The sequence below is a fragment of the Bos indicus x Bos taurus genome, chromosome 11, assembly GCF_003369695.1.
Source record: "Bos indicus x Bos taurus breed Angus x Brahman F1 hybrid chromosome 11, Bos_hybrid_MaternalHap_v2.0, whole genome shotgun sequence".
Lineage (NCBI taxonomy): Eukaryota > Metazoa > Chordata > Mammalia > Artiodactyla > Bovidae > Bos > Bos indicus x Bos taurus.
The window spans coordinates 49,905,850-49,933,316 of NC_040086.1; the positions used below are offsets into that span (position 1 = coordinate 49,905,850).

Genomic DNA, 27,467 nt, shown 5'->3' on the forward strand with positions numbered 1-27,467 from the left:
TAAGAATCTGCCTTCCTATGCAGGGGATGTGGGTTTAATCCCTGGTTGGAGAACTAAAATCCCACATGCCAAAGGGCAACTAAGCCTGAGTGCTGCAGCTAGAGAAAGCCCGAGTGCCACAACAAAGACCCTGGGTAGCCCCACCCCAAAAATGCCCCCAGAACCCCCATCACTGTTGGAGGAAGAAGAAAAAGCAGAAAAAAACATAGCAGTGATAGAAAATAACACAATTATTAGTGTGAGACAGATGAAGCAAATAAAATATGTGTGAGACAGATGAAGCAAATAAAATATTCAGGCATATATACTTTTTTTTTACCATATAAATAACATATGAATAAATTGTGCATTATGCATGAGTCCTGAAGAATCGATGCTTTTGAATTGTGGTGCTGGAGAAGACTCTCGAGAGTCCCTTGGACTGCAAGGAGATCCAACCAGTCAACCATAAAGGAAATCAACCCTGACTATTCACTGAAAGGACGGATGCTGAAGCTGAAGCTCCACTACTTTGGCTACCTTGATATGAAGAACCGACTCACTGGAAAAGACCCTGATGCTGAGAAAGTCAGGGCATGAGAAGAAGGGGGCGACAGAGGATGAGATGGTTGGATGGCATCATCAACTCAAGGGACATGAATCTGTGCAAACTCAGGGATATAGTGAAGGACAGGGAAGCCTGCCATTCTGCAGTTCACAAGGTGGCAAAGAGCTGGACATGACTGAGTGACTGAATAAGACTTAGCACTGAAATTCCTGCAGGGTGCATAATGTGCTGCTGTAAGCCGCTCAGCAGACCAACACGACCATCTAGTGATGAAATAGGCTGCTGGGGTTGAATATTACACTAAATGGTTGGCTTCCACGGCAGGCTGGAAAATGACTTTTTCCAGCTAGTCTGTGGGGCTCTCCTCTGAGGGCCTAACAATAGCAGCTACAGAGCTGGTGACAGAAATTTAGTGCCACTTAAGCTCATGCCCCTGGAGCAGTAGGTAATTCTGTAAGACTTCTAATTTCTGTGTGAAATATAGACAATCACATGGCGTGAGACCACAGGGTAGAGCACACCACAGCACTTTTTACTGGATGCATTATTCTGAGAACCAGGTAGTGGAAACATTTATTCCAAAAGGACTTCTTTTCTCCTCAGGTTCTCATTATTGTAATGTAATGGTCACTAGGGCTTTGGCTAATAAGGCAGGATAATTTAAAATTCTAACTCCCAACTAATAGAACATGAAACACATAGGCACAAGATTAAGGCAATTAGGAAGCCATTGAAGGTGAGTGGCTTTGAAATTAATTATTAAATTTCACCTGCAAAGATCTAAAGCTCACTTTTAGAACACAAGCCATCCTACCACACACAAACCTTCGTGATTCTGCAGGATTTCCAGAATCAACCTTGAAATTTAACAAATGAAAGCAAGAAAGTTGTTTTAAATTGCTAAAATTTTAGTCTCAGATGACAGTAATAAATAGTGTCTTTTGTCCAAACATGATGAGTTGTTTTCAGAATTACTTTGTCTTTCAACCTTCACCTCTTTCTTTGCCTCTATGTTTATGAAGCTCCATCTAGCCCTTCTGCTTTGGGTCTTTCCCCTACTGTCCATCACTAGACTTCTCCTATGAGTATTTTTCTTCTGTATTCTACCTCTTCCTCTAGCCATATTGTTTAATTGGTCCACAATATAGAAACACAATTTTCACTTGGTTTATTTACTGAAGAGTATTTTATTTTTCCTAGTCTTTATTTAGAAATCAAATGAGCATGTAAGGATCCCAGAATTTCTGGTCCACATAGCCTTTAAACCACCACAGTTACTGGGTGTACTCAGGAAAAAACCCATTCATATGAGAAGTAGAAGAATAATTACTAAAAATAATAACAGAACACACAACTTCAAATAAGTACAAGGAAAATAAAAAAAAAAGAATGTGGACAACTGACCTGAAGGCAAGAAAGAAGAAGTAAAAAATAAAGAAAAGCATGCCAAGGAAAAAATCCCTATAAATAAGGTGACGGAAGTAAGTCCAAATAAATGAGGATTTTCTCAACTCTGCCACTACTGCCATTTGGTCCAAGTGGTCATTTGCAAGTGGTCATTTGTTGTGGAGGGTTGTTCTGGTTGTAGGATGTTTAGTTACATCTCTGGTTTCTACCTACTGGATGCCTGTAGCACCACCCCAGTTGTGGGATCCAATAATATCTTCAGAATGTCCCCTGGGGAACAAAATCTCCCCTAGTTGAGAGCCACTGAAATAGAGGTATAACCAACTTTACAATAGTTGGATTAAAAATTGCTTGTTTAAAAAGAGACTGCCATGTTGCTCAAAACAAAAAAATCCTACTAAAGATACACTGAAACATGATGATGACCCAGAAGAGATAAAAATAAAGAATGCAGAAATATACAGAGGGAATACTAATGAAGACAATTCTGCTGTAATAATATCTAATAATACTAATATTAGAAAATATATTTTAAGGCAAAAAGCACTATTCAGGTATTTTACTTGTTAGGAAGATAATCACCCTAAACCTATTTATGCTTAATTAACAACATCAGTTCCACAAGATATAATGGGAGAAATTCTAGAATTACAGAGAAATTGTCATAGTGGTGTACCTTAATATATCTCTCTTAGAAATGACTGGTTAGGTGTAAAAAACAGTAAAATAAATACCACAATTAATAGGTTTGAATTAAAGTTTACATGGGGCTTCCCTGGTGGCTCAGTGGCAAAGAATCTGCCTGTCAATGCAGGATATGTGGGTTCAATCCCTGGGACAGGAAGATCCCCTGGAGGAGGAAATGGCAATCTACTCCAGTATTCTTGCCTGGGAAATCCCATGGACAGAGGAACTTGGCAAACTACTTTTAATGGGGTGGCAAAAGAGTCAGACATGACTTATTGGCTAAACAACAACAGCAAAGATCACATACACATAGTAAAACATGGGGGGAGAGTAACATCGACTGTTATAATTCAGAGCAGGCATAACCCTTGGGAAAGAGGGAAAGGGGTCTATGAAGGAGTATACGGGAATTCTGCAATGCTAGTGCTGGTCTAGTTCTTGACTTGGGTGGTAGCTCAGAATTGGTCAGTATTTTATAACAAGCTGTTGATTTTGATTTGTGTACTTTTCCATATGTATGCTATCCCTCAGTAAGAAGTTAAAAAAAAGTACAACCTGCCATGCTCAATTGTGTCTGACTCTTTGCCACCCTGTGGACTGTAGCCCCTAGGCTCCTCTGTCCTTGGGATTCTCCAGGCAAGAATATATATTGGTGTGGGATACCATTCCCTTCTCTAGGGGAATCTTCCTGACTCAGGGATTGAATTTGTGTCTCCTGCATTGCAAGAAGATTTTTTACCATTGAGCCACTAGGGAAGCCAAAACCAGTATGAGATGAAGCTAAAATAATACTTGGAGGTAAATGCATCTCCTTAAAATGGGTATAATTGTAAACATGAAATATTGAAAATTCACGGGCCAAGCATTTACCTCAAGAAACTTGGAAAACAAGTAATTCAAAATTTCTTAAAAATGAAGACTTTCCTAGTGAAAAATACTGATACTGCAGAAGAGGTTAAAGAAGACTTTTAAAGTTAGGATTCATGAATTTGTTTACAATCATCATTTTTGATGTATTACCTATGCGTATGGAAATAGGAAATAACACTATATATTGTGTAAGTCCTTTAAAAACTGGAAATAATTCTTCTAAGTCACAGCAGGCGAACCACGTGGCAGTAACCAGCCAGGGAAATTCAGGCTTAGGTGGGCGTTCCTGTTAGAAGACAGAAAAAAAGTGAATAGTAATTCACAAAGACAACCAAAGAATACGCCTTCACCTTGTCTAAGTGAAAAACCAAGCTCTAACAGCATATTAAAAATAACCATTTTCCCAGGACAGATATAAGATATGGTGAAATAGATATGCTGTTGAATCAATTCTACCTGTTGGTGTTTGAAATTAAGTGCAGCTGATGAAAGCTTTTCATGTTGACATGTGCTGAAAGTCATTGATCTTGTGAAGGGTTAACAATAAATCTGTAAAGTCTACTTGTAGCCTGTTCTCCAACATGCCACACCGGTCTCTCCCCACCCCTCAAATATTCTTATATTGATGATTTTTTTCCTAGAGAACTAGTTTCCAAATCCAGTTCCTAGATGTTCACACTTCTAGGAGACGGGGAAATCTGAGAAGTAGAGCCAAATAAGTAGCAAGACAAGTAGTACTCTCCTTCCAGCTGGGATGAGTGTGTATATGTCTAATCATTTCACATCTTCCCAGCAATTTCAGGGAAAAGTATCAATATTATGCCGTCTGGCAATATTCCATGAAGCTCTTACATGTGGGTAAACAGTTTTAAAAGAGACAGAGAAACAGCTGTAATTGTAGACTGAAACTAGATCTTTGAAAATTTAATGAATATTTGCCTCAGGCTTCTATCAGTTCTGTTCAGTTCATTTCAGTCATTCAGTCATGTCCAATTCTTTGTGACCCCATGGACTGCAGCATGCCAGGCTTCCCTGTCCATCACCAACTCCCAGAGCTTGCTCAAACTCATGTCCATCGAGTCTGTGATGCCATCCAACCATCTCATCCTCTCTCGACCCCTTCTCCTCCTGCCTTCAATCTTTTCCAGCATCAGGGTCTTTTCTAATGAGTCACTTCTTTCCATCAAGTGGCCAAAGTACTGGAGCTTCAGCTTCAGCATCATTCCTTCAAATGAATATTCAGGACTGATTTCTTTTACAATTGACTGATTTGATCTCCTTGCAGTCCAAGGAACTCTCAAGAGTCTTCTCCAACACAGTTCAAAAGCATCAATTCTTCAGCACTTAGTTTTTTTATGGTCCAACTCTCACATCCATACATGACTACTGGAAAATCCATAGCTTTGACTAGATGGATCTTTGCTGGTAAAGTGGTGTCTCTGCTTTTTAATATGCTGTCTAGGTTGGTCATAGCTTTTCTTCCAAGAAGTAAGTGTCTTTTAATTTCATGGCTGAAGTCACCACCTGCAGTGATTTTGGAGCCCAAGAAAATAAAGTCTGTCACTGTTTCCATTGTTTCCCCATCTATTTGCCATGAAGTAATGGGACAAATACCTGTGAAAAGAAGAGAAGAGAAAAGCAAAGGAGAAAAGGAAAGATATAAGCATCTGAATGCAGGGTTCCGAATAATAGCAAGGAGAGATAAGGAAGCCTTCCTCAGTGATCAATGCAAAGAAATAGAGGAAAACAACAGATGGGAAAGACTAGAGATATCTTCAAGAAAATTAGAGATATAAAGGAAACATTTCATGCAAAGATGGGCTCAATAAAGGACAGAAATGGTATGGACCTAACAGAAGCAGAAGATATTAAGAAGAGGTGGCAAGAATACACAGAATTGTACAAAAAAGATCTTCATGACCCAGATAATCACGATGGTGTGATCACTCACCTAGAGCCAGACATCCTGGAATGTGAAGTCAAGTGGGCCTTAGGAAGCATCACTATGAACAAAGCTAGTGGAGGTGATAGAATTCCAGTTGAGCTATTTCAAACCCTAAAAGATGATGCTGTGAAAGTGCCGCACTCAATATGTCAGCAAATTTGGAAAGCTCAGCAGTGGCTACAGGACTGGAAAAGGTCAGTTTTCATTCCAATCCCAAAGAAAGGCAATGCCAAAGAATGCTCAAACTACCGCACAACTGCACTCATCTCACATGCTAGTAAAGTAATGCTCAAAATTCTCCAAGCCAGGCTTCAGCAATACGTGAACCATGAACTTCCAGATGTTCAAGCTGGTTTTAGAAAAGGCAGAGGAACCAGAGATCAAACTGCCAACATCCTCTGGATCATCAAAAAAGCAAGAGAGTTCCAGAGAAACATCTATTTCTGCTTTATTGACTATGCTAAAGCCTTTGACTGTGTGAATCACAATAAACTGTGGAAAATTCTGAAAGAGATGGGAATACCAGACCACCTGACCTGCCTCTTGAGAAACCTGTATGCAGGTCAGGAAGCAACAGTTAGAACTGGACATGGAGCAACAGACTGGTTCCAAATAGGAAAAGGAGTATGTCAAGGCTGTATATTGTCACCCTGCTTATTTAACTTGTATCCAGAGTACATCATGAGAAACTCTGGGCTGGAAGAAGCACAAGGTGGAATCAAGATTGCCAGGAGAAATATAAAAAACCTCAGATATGCAGATGACACTACTCTTAATGGCAGAAAGCAAAGAACTAAAGAGCCTCTTGATGAAGGTGAAAAAGTTGGCTTAAAGCTCAATATTCAGAAAACTATGATCATGGCATCTGGTCCCATCATTTCATGGCAAATAGATGGGGAAACAGTGTAAACAGTGTCAGACTTTACTTTTTTGGGCTCCAAAATCACTGCAGATGGTGATTGCAGTCATGAAATTAAACCACACTTGCTCCTTGGAAGGAAAGTTATGACCAACCTAGACAGCATATAAAAAAGCAGAGACATTACTTTGTCAACAAAGGTCCATCTAGTTAAGGCTATGGTTTTTCCAGTAGTCATGTATGGATGTGAGAGTTGGACTGTAAAGAAAGCTGAGCGCCGAAGAATTGATGCTTTTGAACTGTGGTGTTGGAGAAGACTCTTGAGAATCCCTTGGACTGCAAGGAAATCCAACCAGTCCATCCTAAAGGAGATCAGTCCTGGGTGTTCATTGGAAGGACTGATGTTGAGGCTGAAACTCCAGTACTTTGGCCACCTGATGCAAAGAGCTGACTCATTTGAAAAGACCCTGATGATGGGAAAGATTGAGGGCAGGAGGAGAAGGGGTCGATAGAGGATGAGATAGTTGGATGGCATCACCGACTCAATGGACATGAGTTTGGGTAAACTCTGGAAATTGGTGATGGACAGGGAGGCCTGGCATGCTGTGGTTAATGGGGTTGCAGAGTTGGACATGACTGAGCAACTGAACTGAATGGGGCTGGATGCAATGATCTTTGTTTTTTGAATGCTGAGTTTTAAGCCAGCTTTTTCACTCTTTCACTTTCATCAAGAGGCTCTTTAGTTCCTCTTCGCTTTCTGCCATAAGGGTGGTGTCATCTGCATATCTGAGGTTATGATATTTCTCCCGGAAATCTTGATTCCAGCTTGTTCTTCATCCAGCCTGACATTTCTCATGATGTACTCTGCATATAAGTAAAATAAGGAGGGTGACAATATACAGCCTTGACGTACTCCTTTCCCAATTTGGAACCAGTCTGTTGTTCCGTGTCTAGTTCTACCTGTTGCTTCTTGATGTGCATACAGATTTCTCAGGAGGCAGGTAAGGAGGTTTTATATTACATTTATAGCTTTGCATGCATGCTAAGTGGCTTAGTCATGTCCAATTCTTTGCGACCCTATGGACTACAGCCTGCCAGGCTCCTCTGTACATTGGGTTCTCCAGACAAGAATACTGGCATGGGCTGCCATTTCCTTCTCCAGGGGATCTTCCTGACTCAGGGATCAAACCCATGTCTCCTGCATTGGCAGGTGGGATCTTTACCACTAAGCCACCTGGGAAGCCCTAAAATAGCTTATTGAGATACAATACACATACCATGGAGTTCATCTGTTTAAAGCATACAATCCAGTGTATTTTAGTAAATTCACAGTTTTTGTAACCATGACCACAGTCAATTTTAGATTATAGAATATTTCATCTCCACACACACACACACACACACACTAACCATGATGTGTTTAGCAATTTCCCTCCCACCTGCTCATACCCTCTAGCCCTAAACAGCTAAAACTAGTTCTTTGAAAATTTAGTGCTTGGGAACTAAACTTTGAAAGCTTTCTATCTCTATAGATTTGCCTGGTCTGAATATTGCTATTCATTTGCTAAGTCATGTTTGACTCTTTGCAACCCCATGGACTGCAGCATGCTAGGCTTCCTTGTCCTTCACTAACTCCCAGAGTATGCTCAAATTTATGTCCATTGAGTCATTGATGTCATCTAACCTCTGCCACCCTCTTCTCCTTTTTGCCTTCAGTCTTTCCCAGCATCAGGGTCTTTTCCAAATGAGTCAGCTCTTTGCATCACGTGGCCAAAGTATTGGAGCCTCAGCTTCAGCATCAGTTCTTCCAATGAATATTCAGGGTTGATTTCCTTTAGGATTGACTGGTTTCATCTCTTTGCTGTCCATGGGACTCTCAAGAGTCTTCTCCAACACCACAGCTTGAAAGCATCAATTCTCCAGTGCTCAGTCTTCTTTATGGTCCAACTCTCACATCAGAACATGACTACTGGAAAAACTATAGCTTTGACTATACGGACCTTTAGTCTAACAAAACATGGTCCACTGGAAATGGGAATGGCAAACCACCCTAGTATTTTTGCCTTGAGAACCCCATGAACAGTAGGAAAAGGCAAGAAAACAGTGTTAGGAAAGGATTAATAGAATATATATGTATGCAGGGTGGGTGAGGGTCAGGGAAGCAGGACTGTTGGGTGGAGAGGTCTTGCCTGGGCTTGACTCAGAGTGCTGGGTCAGACAAAAGCCTGAAGTCCAATGTCCCAGTGATACACTGAGGCTCAAATACTGGCAAGCTTGTGCAGGTGTCAGGTCTGTAGGGGCCAAGGGCAGGGCTTGAGATGGACAGGACAAAGCCAAGAGTTTAGAGTTGGGCTGGATGGTAGGCAAGGGTCGGGTGGCTGTGCTTCTGTTCTGTGAGTGACCAGGTCTATGGTATGTGGGTGGGTTAGGCCAGTTAGAGGGACTGGAGCAAGTTAGACAAACATTATGTTATTACAGAAGGCAACAAGCAAGTTCTATTCTTCCCCATGTTTTATAATGAAAGATGTGTCCAGGCAAGAGAGGATCATGACTTCACAAACACTATGGTCAGATCTGTGAATTACTACTTTTACTGGATTTTAACTCTCCCATTTGTAAATGGTCAACTTTTCAAAACATGTTCCCAATAGAAACCAAGCAGGACCCTTGGGTGTCATAGGCCCAAAACCTTTCTGTGTCCTTCATTTCTTGATTACAGGAAATAGGCTTCATTTAGCCTCTATAACCTTCCATGAATTCCAATAAGCAGGTTCAGTTCAGTTCAGTTCAGTCACTCAGTCATGTCCAGCTCTTTGAGACCCCATGGACTGCAGCATGCCAGGCTTCCCTGTCCATCACCAAGTCCTGGAGCTTACTCAAACTCATGTCCATTGAGTCTGTGATGCCATCCAACCATCTCATCCCCTTCTCCTCCTGCCTTCAAGAGATATTTCCCAGCATAAGGGTCTTTTCTAATGAGTCAGTTCTTTGCATCAAGTGGTCAAAGTATGGAAGTTTCAGCTTCAACATCAGTCCTTCCAATGAACACCTAGGACTGATCTCCTTTAGGATGGACTGGTTGGATCTCCCCTGCTGTCCCAGGGACCCTCAAGAGTCTTCTCCAACACCACAGTTCAAAAGCATCAGTTCTTTGGCACTCAGTTTTCTTTACGGTCCAACTCTCACATCCATATGTGACTTTGGAAAAACCATAGTTTTGACTAGATGGACCTTTGTCAGCAAGAAGCAGGTTCAATCAGCTGCTAATAAGGGAAGGGAGGGGATGTGCAGACAAGGGGGAAACAGTTAAGAAACAGTAGTGCAGCCTTGGGGCAAAGCCTGGTTCCCCTTCAAGGGATATACATAGCAGTATTTTTGAGGTGTTTTGCAGATACTGAAACTCCCACCAGGTGGGAGAAGTTAAATATTAATGATGGTAGGCTGCCCATAAGCATGGAGACACCAGAAGGGTTGGAACCAGAGGCTGATGATGCTGACTCCCACTCACCTCACCACCAACCATTCAGAAGAATGTCCACAAGCTGATCACACCCCTTTGAACCATTACTCTAAAACTCCTCCCTATCCCCTCTAGGTTGGGACACACAGTGTTAGTTCACTGTGGCCCCTTCTGTCTGGAAAGCAATAAAGTTATTTTTTTCTACTTCACCCAAAACTCTGTCTCCAAGATTTAACTTGGTGTCAGGGTGGAGAGGCTGGATTTGGCTTCACCGTATGCTAGCTCACTGGTTACTTCCAACATCCCTTTTCTATAGGTGAGGACACTGCTGCATAAAGAGGTCAAATGTTATAGTCACTACACAGCTACTAAAGACAGGACTAAGTTGTAGCCTGGGTCCCAGACTCCCAGTGGGCTAAGTAGCTGAAGGTAAAACTTTCAGTTACCAGAGTCACTGTGGAGCATTGCTAGGTGCTTATGAGCTCTATCTAATAACATTCACTGTCTAAACTTGAAACAGGTACCTTCTCCAGTCCTGCAGAACCTCGGAGAAAGAAATTCCATTCAGCTTCAGTTAATCTTCCTTGCTGACGCATGATCTCAACACAGAGCATAAAGCTGTAGATCAGTTTATGTTGTTCAAAAAGTCCTCTTGACACATTGACATAAGCAGTTAGGAGAGTCTGTTCCAGCAGTATTTCCATGCGCTGCTGTAGATCATCTATCCTTACAGACGTCTCAATTGTTGTGTTGAACAACTGTGAAAGAGAACTCTATCAGTGTCTCTGATTAATTCAATTTTGTGAAGGAAAAAAAAAATCCTTGCTCTTTACCTGGACTCCCCCAAATTCAGTGACTAAATGTGTAGCAGCACAGGATTCATCCCCAATTGACACATTTATATGTAGTGTTCTGTGCACTCCTTTTCCTCTCCTTAAATGGACCAATGCCAAATTCTTGACTATTCTGTAGGGACCATCTTGATGCGGGACAGAAAATGGAAAATGAAGGTGAGCTGGTGGAACCAGTTTCTCATATCCTCAAACCACATTTGATAATCACTTTGGATGAGATTGACTAGTTTGGATGAGATTGACAAGTCAATCCCTCTTCCAAGAACACAAGAGAAGACTCTACACATGGACATCACCAGATGGTCAACACTGAAATCAGATTGATTATATTCTTTGCAGCCAAAGATGGAGAAGCTCTATACAGTTAGCAAAAACAAGACCGGGAGCTGACTGTGGCTCAGATCATGAATTCCTTATTGCCAAATTCAGACTTAAATTGAAGAAAGTAGGGAAAACCACTAGACCATTCAGGTATGACCTAAATCAAATCCCTTATGATTATACAGTGGAAATGAGAAATAGATTTAAGGGCTTAGATCTGATAGATAGAGTGCCTGATGAACTATGGAATGAGGTTCGTGACATTGTACAGGAGACAGGGATCAAGACCATCTCCATGGAAAAGAAATGCAAAAAAGCAAAATGGCTGTCTGGGGAGGCCTTACAAATAGCTGTGAAAAGAAGAGAAGCGAAAAGCAAAGGAGAAAAGGAAAGATATAAGCATCTGAATGCAGAGTTCCAAAGAATAGCAAGAAGAGATAAGAAAGCCTTCTTCAGCGATCAATGCAAAGAAATAAAGGAAAACAACAGAATGGGAAAGACTAGAGATCTCTTCAAGAAAATCAGAGCCCAAAGATGGGCTCAATAAAGGACAGAAATGATATGGAGGTAACAGAAGCAGAAGGTATTAAGAAGAGCTGGCAGGAATACACAGAAGAATTGTACAAAAAAGATCTTCAAGACCCAGATAATCACGATGGTGTGATCACTAACCTAGAGCCAGACATCTGGGAATGTGAAGTCAAGTGGGCCTTAGAAAGCATCACTATGAACAAAGCTAGTGGAGGTGATGGAATTCCAGTTGAGCTATTTCAAATCCTGAAAGATGATGTTGTGAAAGTGCTGCACTCAATATGCCAGCAAATTTGGAAAACTCAGCAGTGGCCACAGGACTGGAAAAGGTCCGTTTTCATTCCAATCCCAAAGAAAGGCAATACCAAAGATTGCTCAAACTACCGCACAATTACACTCATCTCACACGCTAGTAAAGTAATGCTCAAAATTCTCCAAGCCAGGCTTCAGCAATATGTGAACCATGAACTTCCAGATGTTCAAGCTGGTTTTAGAAAAGGCAGAGGAACCAGAGATCAAATTGCCAACATCTGCTGGATCATCGAAAAAGCAAGAGAGTTCCAGAAAAACATCTATTTCTGCTTAATGACTATGCCAAAGCCTTTGACTGTGTGGATCACAATAAACTGTGGAAAATTCTGAAAGAGATGGGAATACCAGGCCACCTGACCTACCTCTTGAGAAATCTATATGCAGGTCAGGAAGCAACAGTTAGAACTGGACATGGGACAACAGACTGGTTCCAAATAGGAAGAGGAGTACGTCAAGGCTGTCTATTGTCACCCTGCTTATTTAACTTATATGCAGAGTACATCATGAGAAACGCTAGACTGGAAGAAGCACAAGCTGGAATCAAGATTGCGGGGAGAAATATCAATAACCTCAGATATGCAGATGACACCACCCTTATGGCAGAAAGTGAAGAGGAACTCAAAAGCCTTTTGATGAAAGTGAAAGTGGAGAGTGAAAAAGTTGGCTTAAAACTCAACATTCAGAAAATGAAGATCATAGCATCTGGTCCCATCACTTCATGGGAAATAGATGGGGAAACAGTGGAAACAGTGTCAGACTTTATATTTTTGGGCTCCAAAATCACTGGAGATGGTGACTGCAGCCATGAAATTAAAAGATGCTTACTCCTTGGAAGGAAAGTTATGACCAACCTAGATAGCATATTGAAAAGCAGAGACATTCCTTTGCCACCAAAGGTCCGTCTAGTCAAGGCTATGGTTTTTCCAGTGGTCATGTATGGATGTGAGAGTTGGACTGTGAAGAAGGCTGAGCGCCAAAGAATCGATGCTTTTGAAGTGTGGTGTTGGAGAAGAATCTTGAGTGAGAGTCCCTTGGACTGCAAGGAGATCCAACCAGTCCATTCTAAAGGAGATCAGCTCTGGGATTTCTTTGGAAGGAATGATGCTAAAGCTGAAACTCCAGTACTTTGGCCACCTCATGCGAAGAGTTGACTCATTGGAAAAGACTCTGATGCTGGGAGGGATTGAGGGCAGGAGGAGAAGGGGATGACAGAGGATGAGATGGCTGGATGGCATCACTGACTCAATGGACGTGAGTCTGAGTGAACTCCGGGAGTTGGTGATGGACAGGGAGGCCTGGCGTGCTGCGATTCATGGGGTCGCAAAGAGTCGGACGTGACTAGTGATTGAACTGAACTGAACTGAACTTGGATGAGAGGTCTAAGTGAAACAGGAGAGAAGGGGGCAGGGCACAACCTTTAAAACAATGACATAGCCCGAGGACACAACATAAACTGATTAGAATCAAATAGGTTCAAGATAGTGGATTAGTTGACTTCTCCTAGACCTTGAGCCTCATTGTAATACATCAGCAAGCTAAATGTGCCAAGAAAATTCCAAGTGAAAGTCACTCAGTTGCGTTGGACTCTGTGATTTCTCCAGGCCACAATACTGGAGTGGGCAGCCCTTCCCTTTTCCAGGGGATCTTCCCAACCCAGGGATTAAACCCAGGTCTCCCGCATTGCAGGCAGATTCTATACCAGCTTAGCCAAAAGGGAAGCCCAAGAATACTGGAGTGAATAGCCTATCCCTTCTCCTGCACTGCAGGTGGATTCTTTACCAACTGAGCTATCAGGGAAGTTGACAATTCCAAGGTTGACCATAAATGTCAAAATGTGGGCAGTGGCCCAGTTCCTAGAAATCCACCCCTTCCCCATAATAGCTGGAATACTCCTCCCACTCATGAAATTACCCACACCCATAAAAAGTGACATCCCCATACCCTGGGGCCAGTCTGGTCTTTTGAGATGGTTCACATTGTGTCTGTGGAGTATGTTTCTCTCTAAATACATTCACTTCTTACCTATCACCTTGTCTATCACTGAATTCTTTCTGTGATAAGACATCAAAAAACGTGAGCTTCATTAGGCCCTGAGACCAGACCTGATCTCCGTTAAAAGACCGCAAGTTCAAGTCCCATTCTGGGTTGCATGGTTTTAGCAGGGCAGGATGTCAGGGTCATGCCCTCTTCTTGGCATTTCCACAAGATAATTCTTAGTGTGTGGGAAGAATGTGCAAGACTTTTCTTTGAAATTTAAGAGAGACCAGTTTTAAAGGGGGCTTCCTGGATGGCTCAGTGGTAAAGGATCTGCTTGCCAATGTAGGAGATGCAAGAGACATGTGTTTGATACCCGGGTCAGGAAGATCCCCTGGAGAAAGAAATGGCAACCCACTCCAGTATTCTTGCCTGGGAAATTCCATGGACAGAGAAGCCTGGCAGGCTGTAGTCCATGGGGTCTCAAGGAGCTGGACACAACTGAGCATACACTCTCAATTTTAAAGGAGACTTCTACCTTGATTCCCACGTAGAAATTCTGGGAACAGGTCTACTTCCCAAAAGATTCCCTACACGCATTACAAGAATATCAGGAAGGCAGCAGAGATGCTAGCATTGAGGTTTCATGTGAGAGGGACAGAAGCAGCCCCACCCATTTCCTGCCACTTCCAAGTAGCACAAGGGGATGGGGGAGAGAAGATCCAAAAATTCCCAAGGGTCTCAGGCTGTGTGATAAAGCTGAGCAGAGCCTGAACTGATGGGCTTGCCTGGAAGTCGCGGGCAAGGGCATTTTGCAGTGGTGACTGGGGAGGACCGTTCATGTGGCTTCAGCCTTGAGGATCCACAGCACAAAGGGCAACGATGTGAGGTGAGATCAGGATGCCCAATCTTTTGGTCACCTTTAGAGGGGTCAAGATGCATTGCTCGTGGGGAGATCAGGTAGGTCAAAGGTGACTAGTTGCTGGAAGCCAGCTGAGGACCAAGGCAGATGGGGGTCAAGAAGTGTGCTTCACTCGCCCCTAAAAATGCTGCACAGCCCTTGTGCAGGCCTTGCTGTATCCAATTCTCCTGCCAATAGGATAGAGTACAAGAGCTGATTCTCAGGCTCCTCACCAAAAGACAAACCTCCATTCCCTAAAATTAAAAGCCCAGGGAGCTCTACTCAATACCCTGTCATGACTTACATGGGAAAAGAATCTAGAGAAGACTCTTGAGAGTCCCTTCGACTGCAAAGAGACCAAACCAGTCGATCCTAAAGGAAATCAACACTGAATATTCGTTAGAAGGACTGATGCTGAAGCTGAAGGTCCAATACTTTGGCCACCTGATGTGAAGAGCTAACTCACTGGAGAAGATCCTGATGCTGGGAAAGATGAGGGCAAGAGGAGAAGTGGGTGACAGAGGATGAGATGGTTGGATGGCATCACTGACTCAATGGACATGAGTTTGAGCAAACTCTGTGAGACAGTGAAAGACAGGGAAGCCTGATGTTCTGCAGTCCCTGGGATTGCAAAGAGTTGGACATGACTTAAAGACTGAACAAACAAAACAAAAATATGTGTATGTATTCCCCGCGTCCGAGGTCAGGGGCAGTGGCCGGGAGGAGCTATCCCACGCCCCTAAGCTGGAGGCCAGGGGCGGCGGCTGGGAGGAGCAACCCCACGTCCAAGGATCCGTGGCTGCGCGGGCGCAGGAGGGCCTAGAGGAGCTATCCCACGTTCAAGGTCAGGAAGGGTGGCAGTGAGGAGATACCCCTCGTCCAAGGTAAGGAGCAATGGCTGCACTTTGCTGGAGCAGCCGTGAAGAGATACCCCACGCCCAAGGTAAGAGAAACCCAAGAAAGACGGTAGGTGTTGCAAGAGGGCATAAGAGGGCAAACACACTGAAACCATACTCACAGAAAACTAGTCAATCTAATCACACTAGGACCACAGCCTTGTCTAACTCAATGAAAATAAGCCATGCCCGTGGGGCAACCCAAGATGGGTGGGTCATGGTGGAGAGATCTGACAGAATGTGGTCCACTGGAGAAGGGAATGGCAAACCACTTCAGTATTCTTGCCTTGAGAACCCCATGCACAGTATGAAAAGGCAAAATGATAGGATACTGAAAGAGGAACTTCCCAGGTCAGTAGGTGCCCAATATGCTACTGGAGATCAGTGGAGAAATAATTCCAGAAAGAATGAAGGGATGGAGCCAAAGCAAAAAGAATACCCAGATGTGGATGTGACTGGTGATAGAAGCAAGGTCCGATGCTGTAAAGAGCAATATTGCATAGGAACCTGGAATGTCAGGTCCATGAATCAAGGCAAATTGGAATTGGTCAAACAGGAGATGGCAAGAGTGAATGTCGACATTCTAGGAATCAGTGAACTGAAATGGACTGGAATGGATGAATTTAACTCATATGACCATTATATCTACTATTGCGGGCAGGAATCCCTCAGAAGAAATGATGTGGCCATCATGGTCAACAAAAGAGTCCAAAATGCAGTACTTGGATGCAATCTCAAAAATGACAGAATGATCTCTGTTCGTTTCCAAGGCAAACCATTCAATATCACAGTAATCCAAGTTAATGCCCCAACCAGTAATGCTGAAGAAGCTGAAGTTGAACGGTTCTATAAAGGCCTACGAGACCTTTTAGAACTAACACCCAAAAAAGATGTCCTTTTCATTATAGGGGACTGGAATGCAAAAGTAGGAAGTCAAGAAACACCTGGAGTAACAGGCAAATTTGGCCTTGGAATACGGAATGAAGCAGGGCAAAGACTAATAGAGTTTTGCCAAGAAAATGCACTGGTCATAACAAACACCCTCTTCCAACAACACAAGAGAAGACTCTATACATGGACATCACCAGATGGTCAACACCGAAATCAGATTGATTATATTCTTTGCAGCCAAAGATGGAGAAGCTCTATACAGTTAGCAAAAACAAGACCAGGAGCTGACTGTGGCTCAGACCATGAACTCCTTATTGCCAAATTCAGACTTAAATTGAAGAAAGTAGGGAAAACCACTAGACCATTCAGGTATGACCTAAATCAAATCCCTTATGATTATACAGTGGAAATGAGAAATAGATTTAAGGGCCTAGATCTGATAGAGTGCCTGATGAACTATGGAATGAGGTTCGTGACATTGTACAGGAGACAGGGATCAAGACCATCCCCATGGAAAAGAAATGCAAAAAAGCAAAATGGCTGTCTGGGGAGGCCTTACAAATAGCTGTGAAAAGAAGAGAAGCGAAAAGCAAAGGAGAAAAGGAAAGATATAAACATCTGAATGCAGAGTTCCAAAGAATAGCAAGAAGACATAAGAAAGCCTTCTTCAGCGATCAATGCAAAGAAACAGAGGAAAACAACAGAATGGGAAAGACTAGAGATCTCTTCAAGAAAATCAGAGATACCAAGGGAACATTTCATGCAAAGATGGGCTCAATAAAGGACAGAAATGGTATGGACCTAACAGAAGCAGAAGATATTAAGAAGAGACGGCAAGAATACACAGAAGAACTGTACAAAAAAAAGCTTCACCACCCAGATAATCACGATGGTGTGATCACTGACCCAGAGCCAGATATCCTGGAATGTGAAGTCAAGTGGGCCTTAGAAAGCATCACTATGAACAAAGCTAGTAGAGGTGATGGAATTCCAGTTGAGCTATTCCTAATCCTGAAAGATGATGCTGTGAAAGTGCTGCACTCCATATGCCAGCAAATTTGGAAAACTCAGCAGTGGCCACAGGACTGGAAACGGTCAGTTTTCATTCCAATCCCAAAGAAAGGCAATGCCAAAGAATGCTCAAACTACTGCACAATTGCACTCATCTCACACGCTAGTAAAGTAATGCTCAAAATTCTCCAAGCCAGGCTTCAGCAATATGTGAACCGTGAACTTCCTGATGTTCAAGCTGGTTTTAGAAAAGGCAGAGGAACCAGAGATCAAATTGCCAACATCTGCTGGATCATCGAAAAAGCAAGAGAGTTCCAGAAAAGCATCTATTTCTGCTTTATTGACTATGCCAAATCCTTTGACTGTGTGGATCACAATAAACTGTGGAAAATTCTGAAAGAGATGGGAATACCAGACCACCTGATCTGCCTCTTGAGAAATTTGTATGCAGGTCAGGAAGCAACAGTTAGAACTGGACATGGAACAACAGACTGGTTCCAAATAGGAAGAGGAGTACGTCAAGGCTGTCTATTGTCACCCTGCTTATTTAACTTCTATGCAGAGTACATCATGAGAAACGCTGGGCTGGAAGAAGCACAAGCTGGAATCAAGATTGCCGGGAGAAATATCAGTAACCTCAGATATGCAGATAACACCACCCTTATGGCAGAAATTGAAGAGGAACTCAAAAGCCTCTTGATGAAGGTGAAAGAGGAGAGTGAAAAAGGTGGCTTAAAGCTCAACATTCAGAAAATGAAGATCATGGCATCCGGTCCCATCACTTCATGGGAAATAGATGGGGAAACAGTGGAAACAGTGTCAGACTTTATATTTTTGGGCTCCAAAATCACTGGAGATGGTGACTGCAGCCATGAAATTAAAAGATGCTTACTCCTTGGAAGGAAAGTTATGACCAAGCTAGATAGCATATTCAAAAGCAGAGACATTCCTTTGCCACCAAAGGTCCGTCTAGTCAAGGCTATGATTTTTCCAGTGGTCATATTTGGATGTGAGAGTTGGACTGTGAAGAAGGCTGAGAGCCTAAGAATTGATGCTTTTGAACTGTGGTGTTGGAGAAGACTCTTGAGTCCCTTGGACTGCCAGGAGATCCAACCAGTCCATTCTAAAGGAGATCAGCTCTGGGATTTCTTTGGAAGGAATGATGCTAAAGCTGGAACTCCAGTACTTTGGCCACCTCATGCGAAGAGTTGACTCATGGAAAAGACTCTGATGCTGGGAGGGATTGGGGGCAAGAGGAGAAGGGGACGACAGAGGATGAGATGGCTGGATGGCGTCACTGACTCGATGGACGTGAGTCTCAGTGAACTCTGGGTGTTGGTGATGGACAGGGAGGCGTGGTTTGCTGCGATTCATGGGGTTGCAAAGAGTCGTACACGACTGAGCGACTGATCTGATTTGATCTGATCTGATAATTGATTTATTTTGATAAACACCTGAAACTAACACAATACTGTAAATCAACTCTACTTCAATAAAAATTGTTTTTTTTTTTTTTAAAGAGCTTCAAGGAGGCATACCCTTATTCTAGAGAACTGGGAGAGTTTGGTCAACAAAGAATAATGGAATTGTTACTTTAACACACTCAGAAAAGAGAGGACTGGGCGTTCTTTAACAACCTGACAATAGGCAGAGTTTAAAGTCCAGGGAAGAGGTGGTAAGTTTGGTGCTCAAATAAAACATAGTGAATCTTGACACATCCTAAATGATTTCAGTGTGAAACGGATTCATGGATGGTTTGATAGAGGATGTTGGCTAGGGCTGTCACCTGCAGTTGTGTTTTGGGTTTCTAGTTTCCCTTCCAAACTGCAAAATTCCAGTGTTTTGATGATTCATCCTACAATTTTTTTTTTCTGTCAGTCCAACATATTTTCAGAGCATCTTCATTTTTATTGCTTGAAGGATATTTTAATATCTTGAAAAACATGGAAATTCCCTGGTGGTCCAGTGGTTAGGACTCAGTGCTTTCACTGCTGAGAGCCTGGGTTCAATCCCTGGTCGGGGAACTAAGATCCCTCAAGCTGTGAGGCATGATAAAATGAAAAAACAAAAACCTTGAAAAGCATGAATTGCAAAACACCCAGGATGAGAAAAGCATTATCAGAGTCATTTAGGTGGAATGAAAGGATTTACCTCTCCTTACCTTGCTTGGTCTAATATGTGTGTGTGTGTGTGTTTGTGTCTGTGCTCAACTGTGTCCAACTTTTTGTGATCCCATGGACTGTAGCCTGCCAGGCTCCTCTGTCCATGGGATTTCCCAGGCAAGAATACTGGAGTAGGTAGCCATTTCCTTCTCCAGGGGATCTTCCTGACCCAGGGATCGAACCTGTGTCTCTTGAGTCTCATCCCTTGGCAGGTGGATTCTTTAACACTGTGTTACCTGGGAAGTTTGGTTTAATATCCACCAAGTAAAGGGGGAGATGGCAACCCCTTGTGAGAACAGCAACCCTGCCATTAGGAACAAGTGAAAATGGCTTGTAAAGGCTGCTACAACAGATGCACATCTTGTTGGAAGAGAGCCCAGGTGTGTCTACACAACGTGCCTCCTATTTCTCTCAGTTCATTACCACTCTCTCCTGCAGCTCCTATTGCTGCCAGCCCCCTGACCATACCAAGGGGACTAAACAAGACATCTAGAGGAAAAACCAAGCTTGGTCTAGTGTATAAAAAGTGTCTGAATATTTCAACGTCTTTTTTAAAATTAATTTTTATTGGAGTATAGTTTCTTTACAATGTTGTGTTAGTTTCTCGCTGTAGAGCAAAGTGAATCGGTCATAAGCATTCATATATCCCTTCTTTTTTGGATTTCCTTCCCATTCAGGTTACCACAGAACACTGAATAGAGTTCCCTGTGCTATACAATAGGTTCTCATTAATTATCTATTTTATGCATAGTATCAATCATGTGTATATGTCAATCTCAATCTCCCAGTTTATCCCACCCTTCCCTCGCCCACTTGGTAGCCATACTGTGTCTTTTTTTTGGGGGGGGGGCACACTTTGCAGCCTGAGGGTACCTTAGTTCCCTGACCAGGGATTGAACCCATGTCCCTTGTGTTAGGAGTTGAAAGTCTTAACCACTGGACCACCAGGGAAGCCCTCACTTATTTTTATGGAGGGTCAGAAATAGCCTCTTCGCTCCTTAAGTGGAAGTGAAAATCACTTCAGTCATGTCCGACTCTTTGTGACCCTATGGACTATAGCCCACCAGGCCCCTCAGTCCATGGGATTCTCCAGGCAAGAATACTGGAGTGGGTTGCCATGCCCTTCTCCATTTCGCTCATGAGGCACTGATACATTTCTTTAACAACAACAACCATGCACTTACCTGTTTGAAATATTTTAGTGAGTACTGATACATGGGATCTATTTCTGAGAGGCTTGCAATGACAAAGTACATAACAGAGCCTTGAGTGGCCACAGGACGATACTTCTCACGGGCGATGTTTATCATCTGCTCAGTAGACTCGGCTTCCTTCAGTCTGATTTTAATGGCGCCGGAAGTGATCTGAATAAACAAAAGAACACAAGTCCTTGAGGATGTGCTTCCAAAAAATGGTGGGATTTAGGGAACATATCCAGTTAGGTCTAGGAAAGAATTCATGATTATAATAAGGAGGCTCCCCAGACACATGACTCAGTCTCAGGACTCAGTGACTTCCTTCTAACTGAGCTGACCTCCTTTCCAGGCAGAGTTAGGGATGGCCAGAAGAAAACAGGCAACACAGGAGACTGCGGGAGAAGCACAGCAGAATTTTTCTGAGCCTGGAACCTGGGTGCCTTCTGAAATGGAAACACAAACACCCAGTTGCTCCCTGGCTTCATCATCAGCAGTCCTCAAGCGATCCAGTGTTCCTGTAATGAAAGGAGATAGGAGGGGAGAAAGGATATCCACAAAACTGCTCATGAGAGGGGGTGGAGAGAACCGGGAAGGCAGCGGTACCACATCCCACTCTGGAATAACAAGGAAATCTAATGTTTTCTCTCTTTTTCCGGTACTCCAGGTGTACCTACAGTGAAACCCCGGGGGTAGAAGCTGTTGTTTGAGAAGGGTTATTGGCTCAGTGTTAAAGAATCTGCCTGCCAATGCAGGAGACACTGGTTCAGTTCCTGGGTTGGGAAGATCCCCTGGAGGAGGAAATGGCAATTTACTGCAGTATTCTTGTATTACAGTAATTGTAATACAGTATTCCAGTATTCTTGCCTGGGGCTTTGGACAGAGGAAGGGTCCAAGGGGTCGCAAAGAGTTGGACACAACTTAGTGACCAAACAATAACAGCATAATCCTAAGTAAGCTAGAGATGTTGTCAAGTTCTCCCGCTGCTCTCTTGGTTTTCTGTCTTTTGGGTTTGTGGCTCTAGGGAGCCTTCTGGCCAGTCGGGTTTCCAAGATTCCCTTCTCTGTCTCCTTCAGTCTCTCTGCCTTTCCCTATTGGTGTCTGCCCCTATTCTGTTCACCACTCTCTCATCTTCTTTAGGTGTGGACATCCCTAGGTTGGGAAATCCTCTGTCTTGAAATCACAGGGTCCAGGGCAGGGACCATGAGCAATCACTATGGAACTGCTGACCTATGAGCTATAGGCAGGAAGTGGCAATAAGTGCAGCCCGGGAGCAATCAATCCTGACTCTACTCTTTTTTAAAAAAAGACAAATTTTAAATTTATTTTTTAATTGGAAGAAAATTGCTTTACAATGTTGTGTTGGTTTCTACTGTACAACAATGATGTCTCTACTCTATAGGAAGGATGTCTTCAAGGCAATGCCTTGCAAACAGAAACTAGTTTACAGATACAGATGATAGGATACTGGAGAGAAGTCCCCACTCGTGAAACTAGGAAAGCCCATGCACAGCAATGAAGACCCCATGAAGTTAAAAATAAAATAAAAAAACTGGTAGGACCCTTAAAGGGTGCAGTTATATCTTTTGAAGTAACACACTGTTTATAAATAATAAAAATATTTGACTTGCCTTTGAATCCTGGAGTGTGTCAATGAGTTCTTCATTGTCCAGAATATTTCCCTCAGATGTGAAGAGCATTTTCAGGATTTTCTCTTCAATAGCTTTCAGTTGGTTTTTATCAGTGTTGATCCTCACGATGAGCTTGATCCTTTGTTCTTCCAACTCAGGCTTCTCGAGTCGCACGACATCACTGGTGCCAAAGTGAATCTCTAAGTTAGGTCTTTCTCAGGGCTCTAGGGTTCTATTTTTCTTTCTGAATTTCTCATTGTTTGTATCCTGAATACTACTTACCTGAATATTAATGCTACCAGCCAAATCCTAGTGCATAGGCCCCTCTTCTGCTGGGTGCCCTCAGTGACATATACGCTTTAATTCTTTATCTTAGATCTCAGAGACCTGCACCTGACCACAGTTCCCATGGCTTCTGCTCATCTTAGGGAAATCTGCTCAGTGCTTCATCCCTCTAATCATTCAATTTCTGTTTCTAATGGCTGCTTGTCCCAAGCTGAAAATGGTGCCTGGAACATTCTTTTCCTACTAAGAGGAGAGACTCATGAAATCCCACCACCTCTCTGAAACAATTCTTGGTTGGATCTAAAAAGGGGGCTTTATTCATGATGAGAAAGTATAGGATGCTGGCCCCAGATAGCTAAAGTGAAAGTGAAAAGTGAAGTTGCTTAGTTGTGTCCGACTCTTTGCGACACCATAGACTGTAGCCTATCAGGCTCCTCTGTCCTTGGGATTTTCCAGGCAAGAGTGCTGGAGTGGATTGCCATTTCCTTCTCCAGGGGATCTTCCCAACCCAGGAATCCATCATGGGTCTCCCGCATTGCAGGCAGAGGCTTTACCGTCTGAGCCACCAGGGAAGCCAAGATAGCTAAGGTGCATATCAAAGGAATGATTTCAGGGAGCCCAGATTCTTGCATCTTCCCGTACATAGAAAAGCACTAGATTCCTTAACTTGAATTAATCCAGTTTTCTTTGGTGGTGGTTTAGTCGTTTAGGTGTGTCCGACTCTTGTAACCCATGGACTGTAGCCCGCCAGGCTCCTCTGTCCATGGGATTCTCCAGGCAAGAATACTGGAGTGGATTGTCATTTCCTTCTCCAGGGGATCTTCCCGACCCAGGAATCAAACCTGGGTCTCCTACATTGCAGGCAGATTCTTTACTGACTAAGCCATGAGGAAGCCTTTTTAAAGGGAAGTTTTCTTTAATTAACAGCAATCTTTTGGTTACTTTGTTGCAAAAACTCTTATATATCCTGGCTCCCCTCCTAGCCTCTTCAGAGCAGTCCTTCAGAGTGATCTGAGAGTCCTGTCTCCCAGGCTTGAAGCTCTCAGAATGTCCACCAAATAACACATAAATCTCAAAAGAAAAAGAAAAGAATAAAGGGGCTATACCTCTAGCTTCTCTAGTCTAAACATGCAAACTGATGTCTTCCCTCACTTTGCCCCCATCCCTCTATTTGAAAGCTAATCTTTTTCTTAAGTCAAAATTTCTAAACAAAATATTCGGAAATCTTTGCTCTCCCCACCACTCCCTCCCCACCTGCCCTTTGTTTTTTACCTTAACAACTGATCCTCCAGGCCTGATTTGGTTACAGTGAAATTGATGATGGTAACTTTGATGCACACCTAGAAGAGAAGCAGAGAGTAACTGGTTCAGAGTAATAATATATGGACGGCTTTCTTTATTAGAACAGGGCTCATTATTGCCCAGCTGGATGTATTCCAGGTCTAATGGTGAACACACTTGCTACCCACACAAGGCAAGCAATAAAATCCTAGTCTTACTAAGTTCTTTTTTTTAAAAAATTATTTAATTATATTATTTGGTTGCACTGGGTTTTAGTTGCAGCACGTGAGATCTTTGATCATTGCAGCATGTAGAATCTTTAGCCGCGGCATAATTGTGGCATATGGGATCTAGTTCCCTGATAAGGGCTCAAACCCAGGCTCCCTGCATTGGGAGTGTGGAGTTTTAGATATTGGACCACCAGGGAAGTCTCATGTCTCACAAAATTATAATGCAATTTTCTCTACTGCTGTGAGTGACAATCTTGCTCCTCAAACGCCACCATTAGAGAATTGTATTTTATGGAAAGGTGAGCCAGCGAAGGGTTAGAAATAAGCAGGCTCAAATTCTAGCTGTACCTGTCAGTGTGTATGTGATGTAGAACAAGCCAGTCCATTCTGAGCTTCAGGTCCTGTTCCTTAAAAATTGGGAAAATAGGGGACTTCCCTGCTGGTTCTGTGGCTAAAGATTAGTGCTTCCAGTGCAAGTTCAATCCCTGGTCAGGGAACTAAAATCTCACATGCCATGTGGTGAAGCCAAAAAGTTTTTTTTTTTAAAAAAAGAAAAACTGGGAAAATAGGAAGCAAGAATGCATAGGGTATTTGTGAGGCTAAATGGGCTAATAAAAATCACTTATAGTGACTTTCACATTGTTTACCTTTTTTAAAAAGAAGCTATATGACTTTCAGATAGTTTGCCTGTGTTAAAAAGAAACTGTTGATACTAGAGTTTTATATACTTTGTCTCATCATACTATTTTTATGACAAATTGTTGCTATAATATTCTGACATCACTTGGATACGGAAACTCGTTCAGTTGTGTCTGACTCTTTGCAACTCCATAGACTGTAGCCAGCCAGGGTCCTCTGTCCATGAAATTCTCCAGGCAAGAATACTGGAGTGGGTAGCCATTTCCTTCTCCAGTGTATCTTCCTGACCTAGGGATTGAACCCAGATCTCCTGCATTGCAGTCAGATGCTTTACCATCTGAGCTACCAGGGGATAAGTCAACAGCAAAAATCATACATGTAGTGTTTAAATGTCATTTATTTTATAAACATTCTTACAAAATTTTAAACACTTGTTGACACATAGTTGATTTAAAATGTGTTAGTTTCTGCTGCACAGCAAGTGATTCAGTTTTATATATATACATATATGTAAACATTCACATTCCTTTTTATGTTCTTTCCCATTTTATGGTTTGCCACAGGATATTGAATACAGTTCCATGTACTAAGGAGGACCTTGTTTTTTATCTACACACATTATTCTTATTTAATCTTCACAGACAAATCCTTGAAGTAAGCTTTATCTCCACTTTAGCTGATTGACCCATGATCCAAGAGGTGGAATAATCTACCTGTAGTCACAGAGCTCGGACTGGGGAGGTGTGTGATGTTCTCCCAAAAGTTAAATAAGTGAGAAACTGAAGGCTGTGAATCAGGACATGAATAGTGCTTAGTCACTCAGTTGTGTCCGACTCTTTGCTGCCTCATGGACTGCAGCCTGCCAGGCCCCTCTGTCCATGGGGATTCTCCAGGCAAGAATACTGGAGTGGGTTGCTTTGCCCTCCTCCAGGGGATCTTCCCAACCCAGGGATTGAACCCAGGTCTCCTGCATCGCAGGTAGATTCTTTACTGTCTGAGCCACCAGGGAAGCCCAAGAATACTGGAGTGGGTAGCCTATCCCTTCTCCAGGGGATCTTCCTAACTCGGGAATTGAACCAGGGTCTCCTGCATTGCAGGTGGATGAGCTTTCTTACCAACTGCTGCTGCTGCTGCTAAGTCGCTTCAGTCGTGTCGGACTCTGTGTGACCCCAGAGACAGCAGTCCTCCTGGCTCCCCCGTCCCTGGGGTTCTCCAGGCAAGAACACTGGAGTGGGTTGCCATTTCCTTCTCCAATGCATGAAAGTGAAAAGTGAAAGTGAAGTCGCTCAGCCATGTCTGACTCTTAGCAACCCCAAGGACTGCAGCCCACCAGGCTCCTCCGTCCATGGGATTTTCCAGGCAAGAGTACTGGAGTGGGGTGCCATTGCCAACTGAGCTTCCTTAAATCTAAAAGGGCCCTTGAGAAGTGAGCTCTGGCAGCGGCTTCACATTTAAACCCCTTGAGGCTGACAAGCAAAACCCTGACCTAGGCTTTTAAGAGCATTTCCCTCATTTTATGCAAGAAGGGTGTCAATTTCATTCAACCTGAATACATCCAGGGAAGACAGGCAGCTTTCAGGATTCAGTAATTAAAATGATACTTTTTGGAATGGTATGTTCCAAGATGACTTTTAGTGGGAGTTTTACAGGAGTGAAGTTCTGAGGAAAATTCCTTTCTCTCACTCCTTGGACACCATTAGAGAAGGAGTGGGGACCTGTGGGGCTGGGAAGATCCTACAGAGTTAGTGGCTGTGCCTGGAGCAGAGGCAGCCCCAGGCTGTGAGGGGGTGGAGGAGGGAAGTGGGGATGGGTAGGTGGGTAGGTGGAGCTGCTCCGCAGAGCTCCCTTCGGGGAAGGAGAGGAATCCCAGCTGTCTTCTTTTCTGTTACAACTGCCTCTGTCTCTGCAGCACAAGAGGAGGGAATCTTCTGGATCTTACTGTGGTTCAGAGACTTGTGGATGGATGTGGGGCTCACACAGCTCCCCTCAATAGTCTGAGAGTACGAGGAAGGGGACAAGATGCCCCTCCCCTAGAGCTCTGAGTACAGACTTCAAACATTAGAATCATGACCCTTTAATGTCATCGGTCACCAGAGTTCTTAAGCAGGCCATTTTCTCATCTGAGGCTGTCTGCCGGGTGGGCTCCAGCACACACAGACACTGACAGATCCCCCCCAACCCCTGGAGGCTGTCTTAGGCTCTGAGTCATTTCTCAGCCACAATAAGAGGGGACAAATGGCCTTGGTTCCGAGGAGAGAGAAGAATGATTCAGTTCAGTCGAATTCAGTCGCTCAGTCGCGTCGGACTCTTTGTGGCCCCATGGACTGCAGCACACCAGGCCTCCCTGTCTATCACCAACTCTCGAAGTTTACTCAAATTCATGTCCATTGAGGTGGTGATGCCATCCAGCCATCTTATCTTCTGTCGACCCCTTCTCCTCCCGCTTCAATCTTTCCCAGCATCAGGATCTTTTCAAATGAGTCAGTTCTTTACATCAGGTGGCCAAAGTATTGCTGTTTCAGCTTCAGCATCAGTCCTTCCAATGAATATTTAGGACTGATTTCCTTTAGGATGGACTGG

At 43.2% G+C, this 27,467-nt stretch overlaps 1 protein-coding gene across 1 annotated transcript in view; it reads right to left on the reverse strand.

The window, feature by feature from the left end:
- The window catches only part of DNAH6 (dynein axonemal heavy chain 6), a 283,738-nt gene that overhangs the window by 53,325 nt on the left and 202,946 nt on the right, over positions 1 to 27,467 (reverse strand). Inside the window, exons 58-62 of the mRNA XM_027555566.1 lie at positions 24,010 to 24,077; positions 22,453 to 22,633; positions 20,813 to 20,992; positions 10,300 to 10,533; positions 3,662 to 3,797 (exon numbers count right to left, since the gene is read on the reverse strand). Of these exons, the coding sequence (XP_027411367.1) occupies positions 3,662 to 3,797; positions 10,300 to 10,533; positions 20,813 to 20,992; positions 22,453 to 22,633; positions 24,010 to 24,077 (799 nt within the window). The remainder of the gene's footprint in view (positions 1 to 3,661; positions 3,798 to 10,299; positions 10,534 to 20,812; positions 20,993 to 22,452; positions 22,634 to 24,009; positions 24,078 to 27,467) is intronic.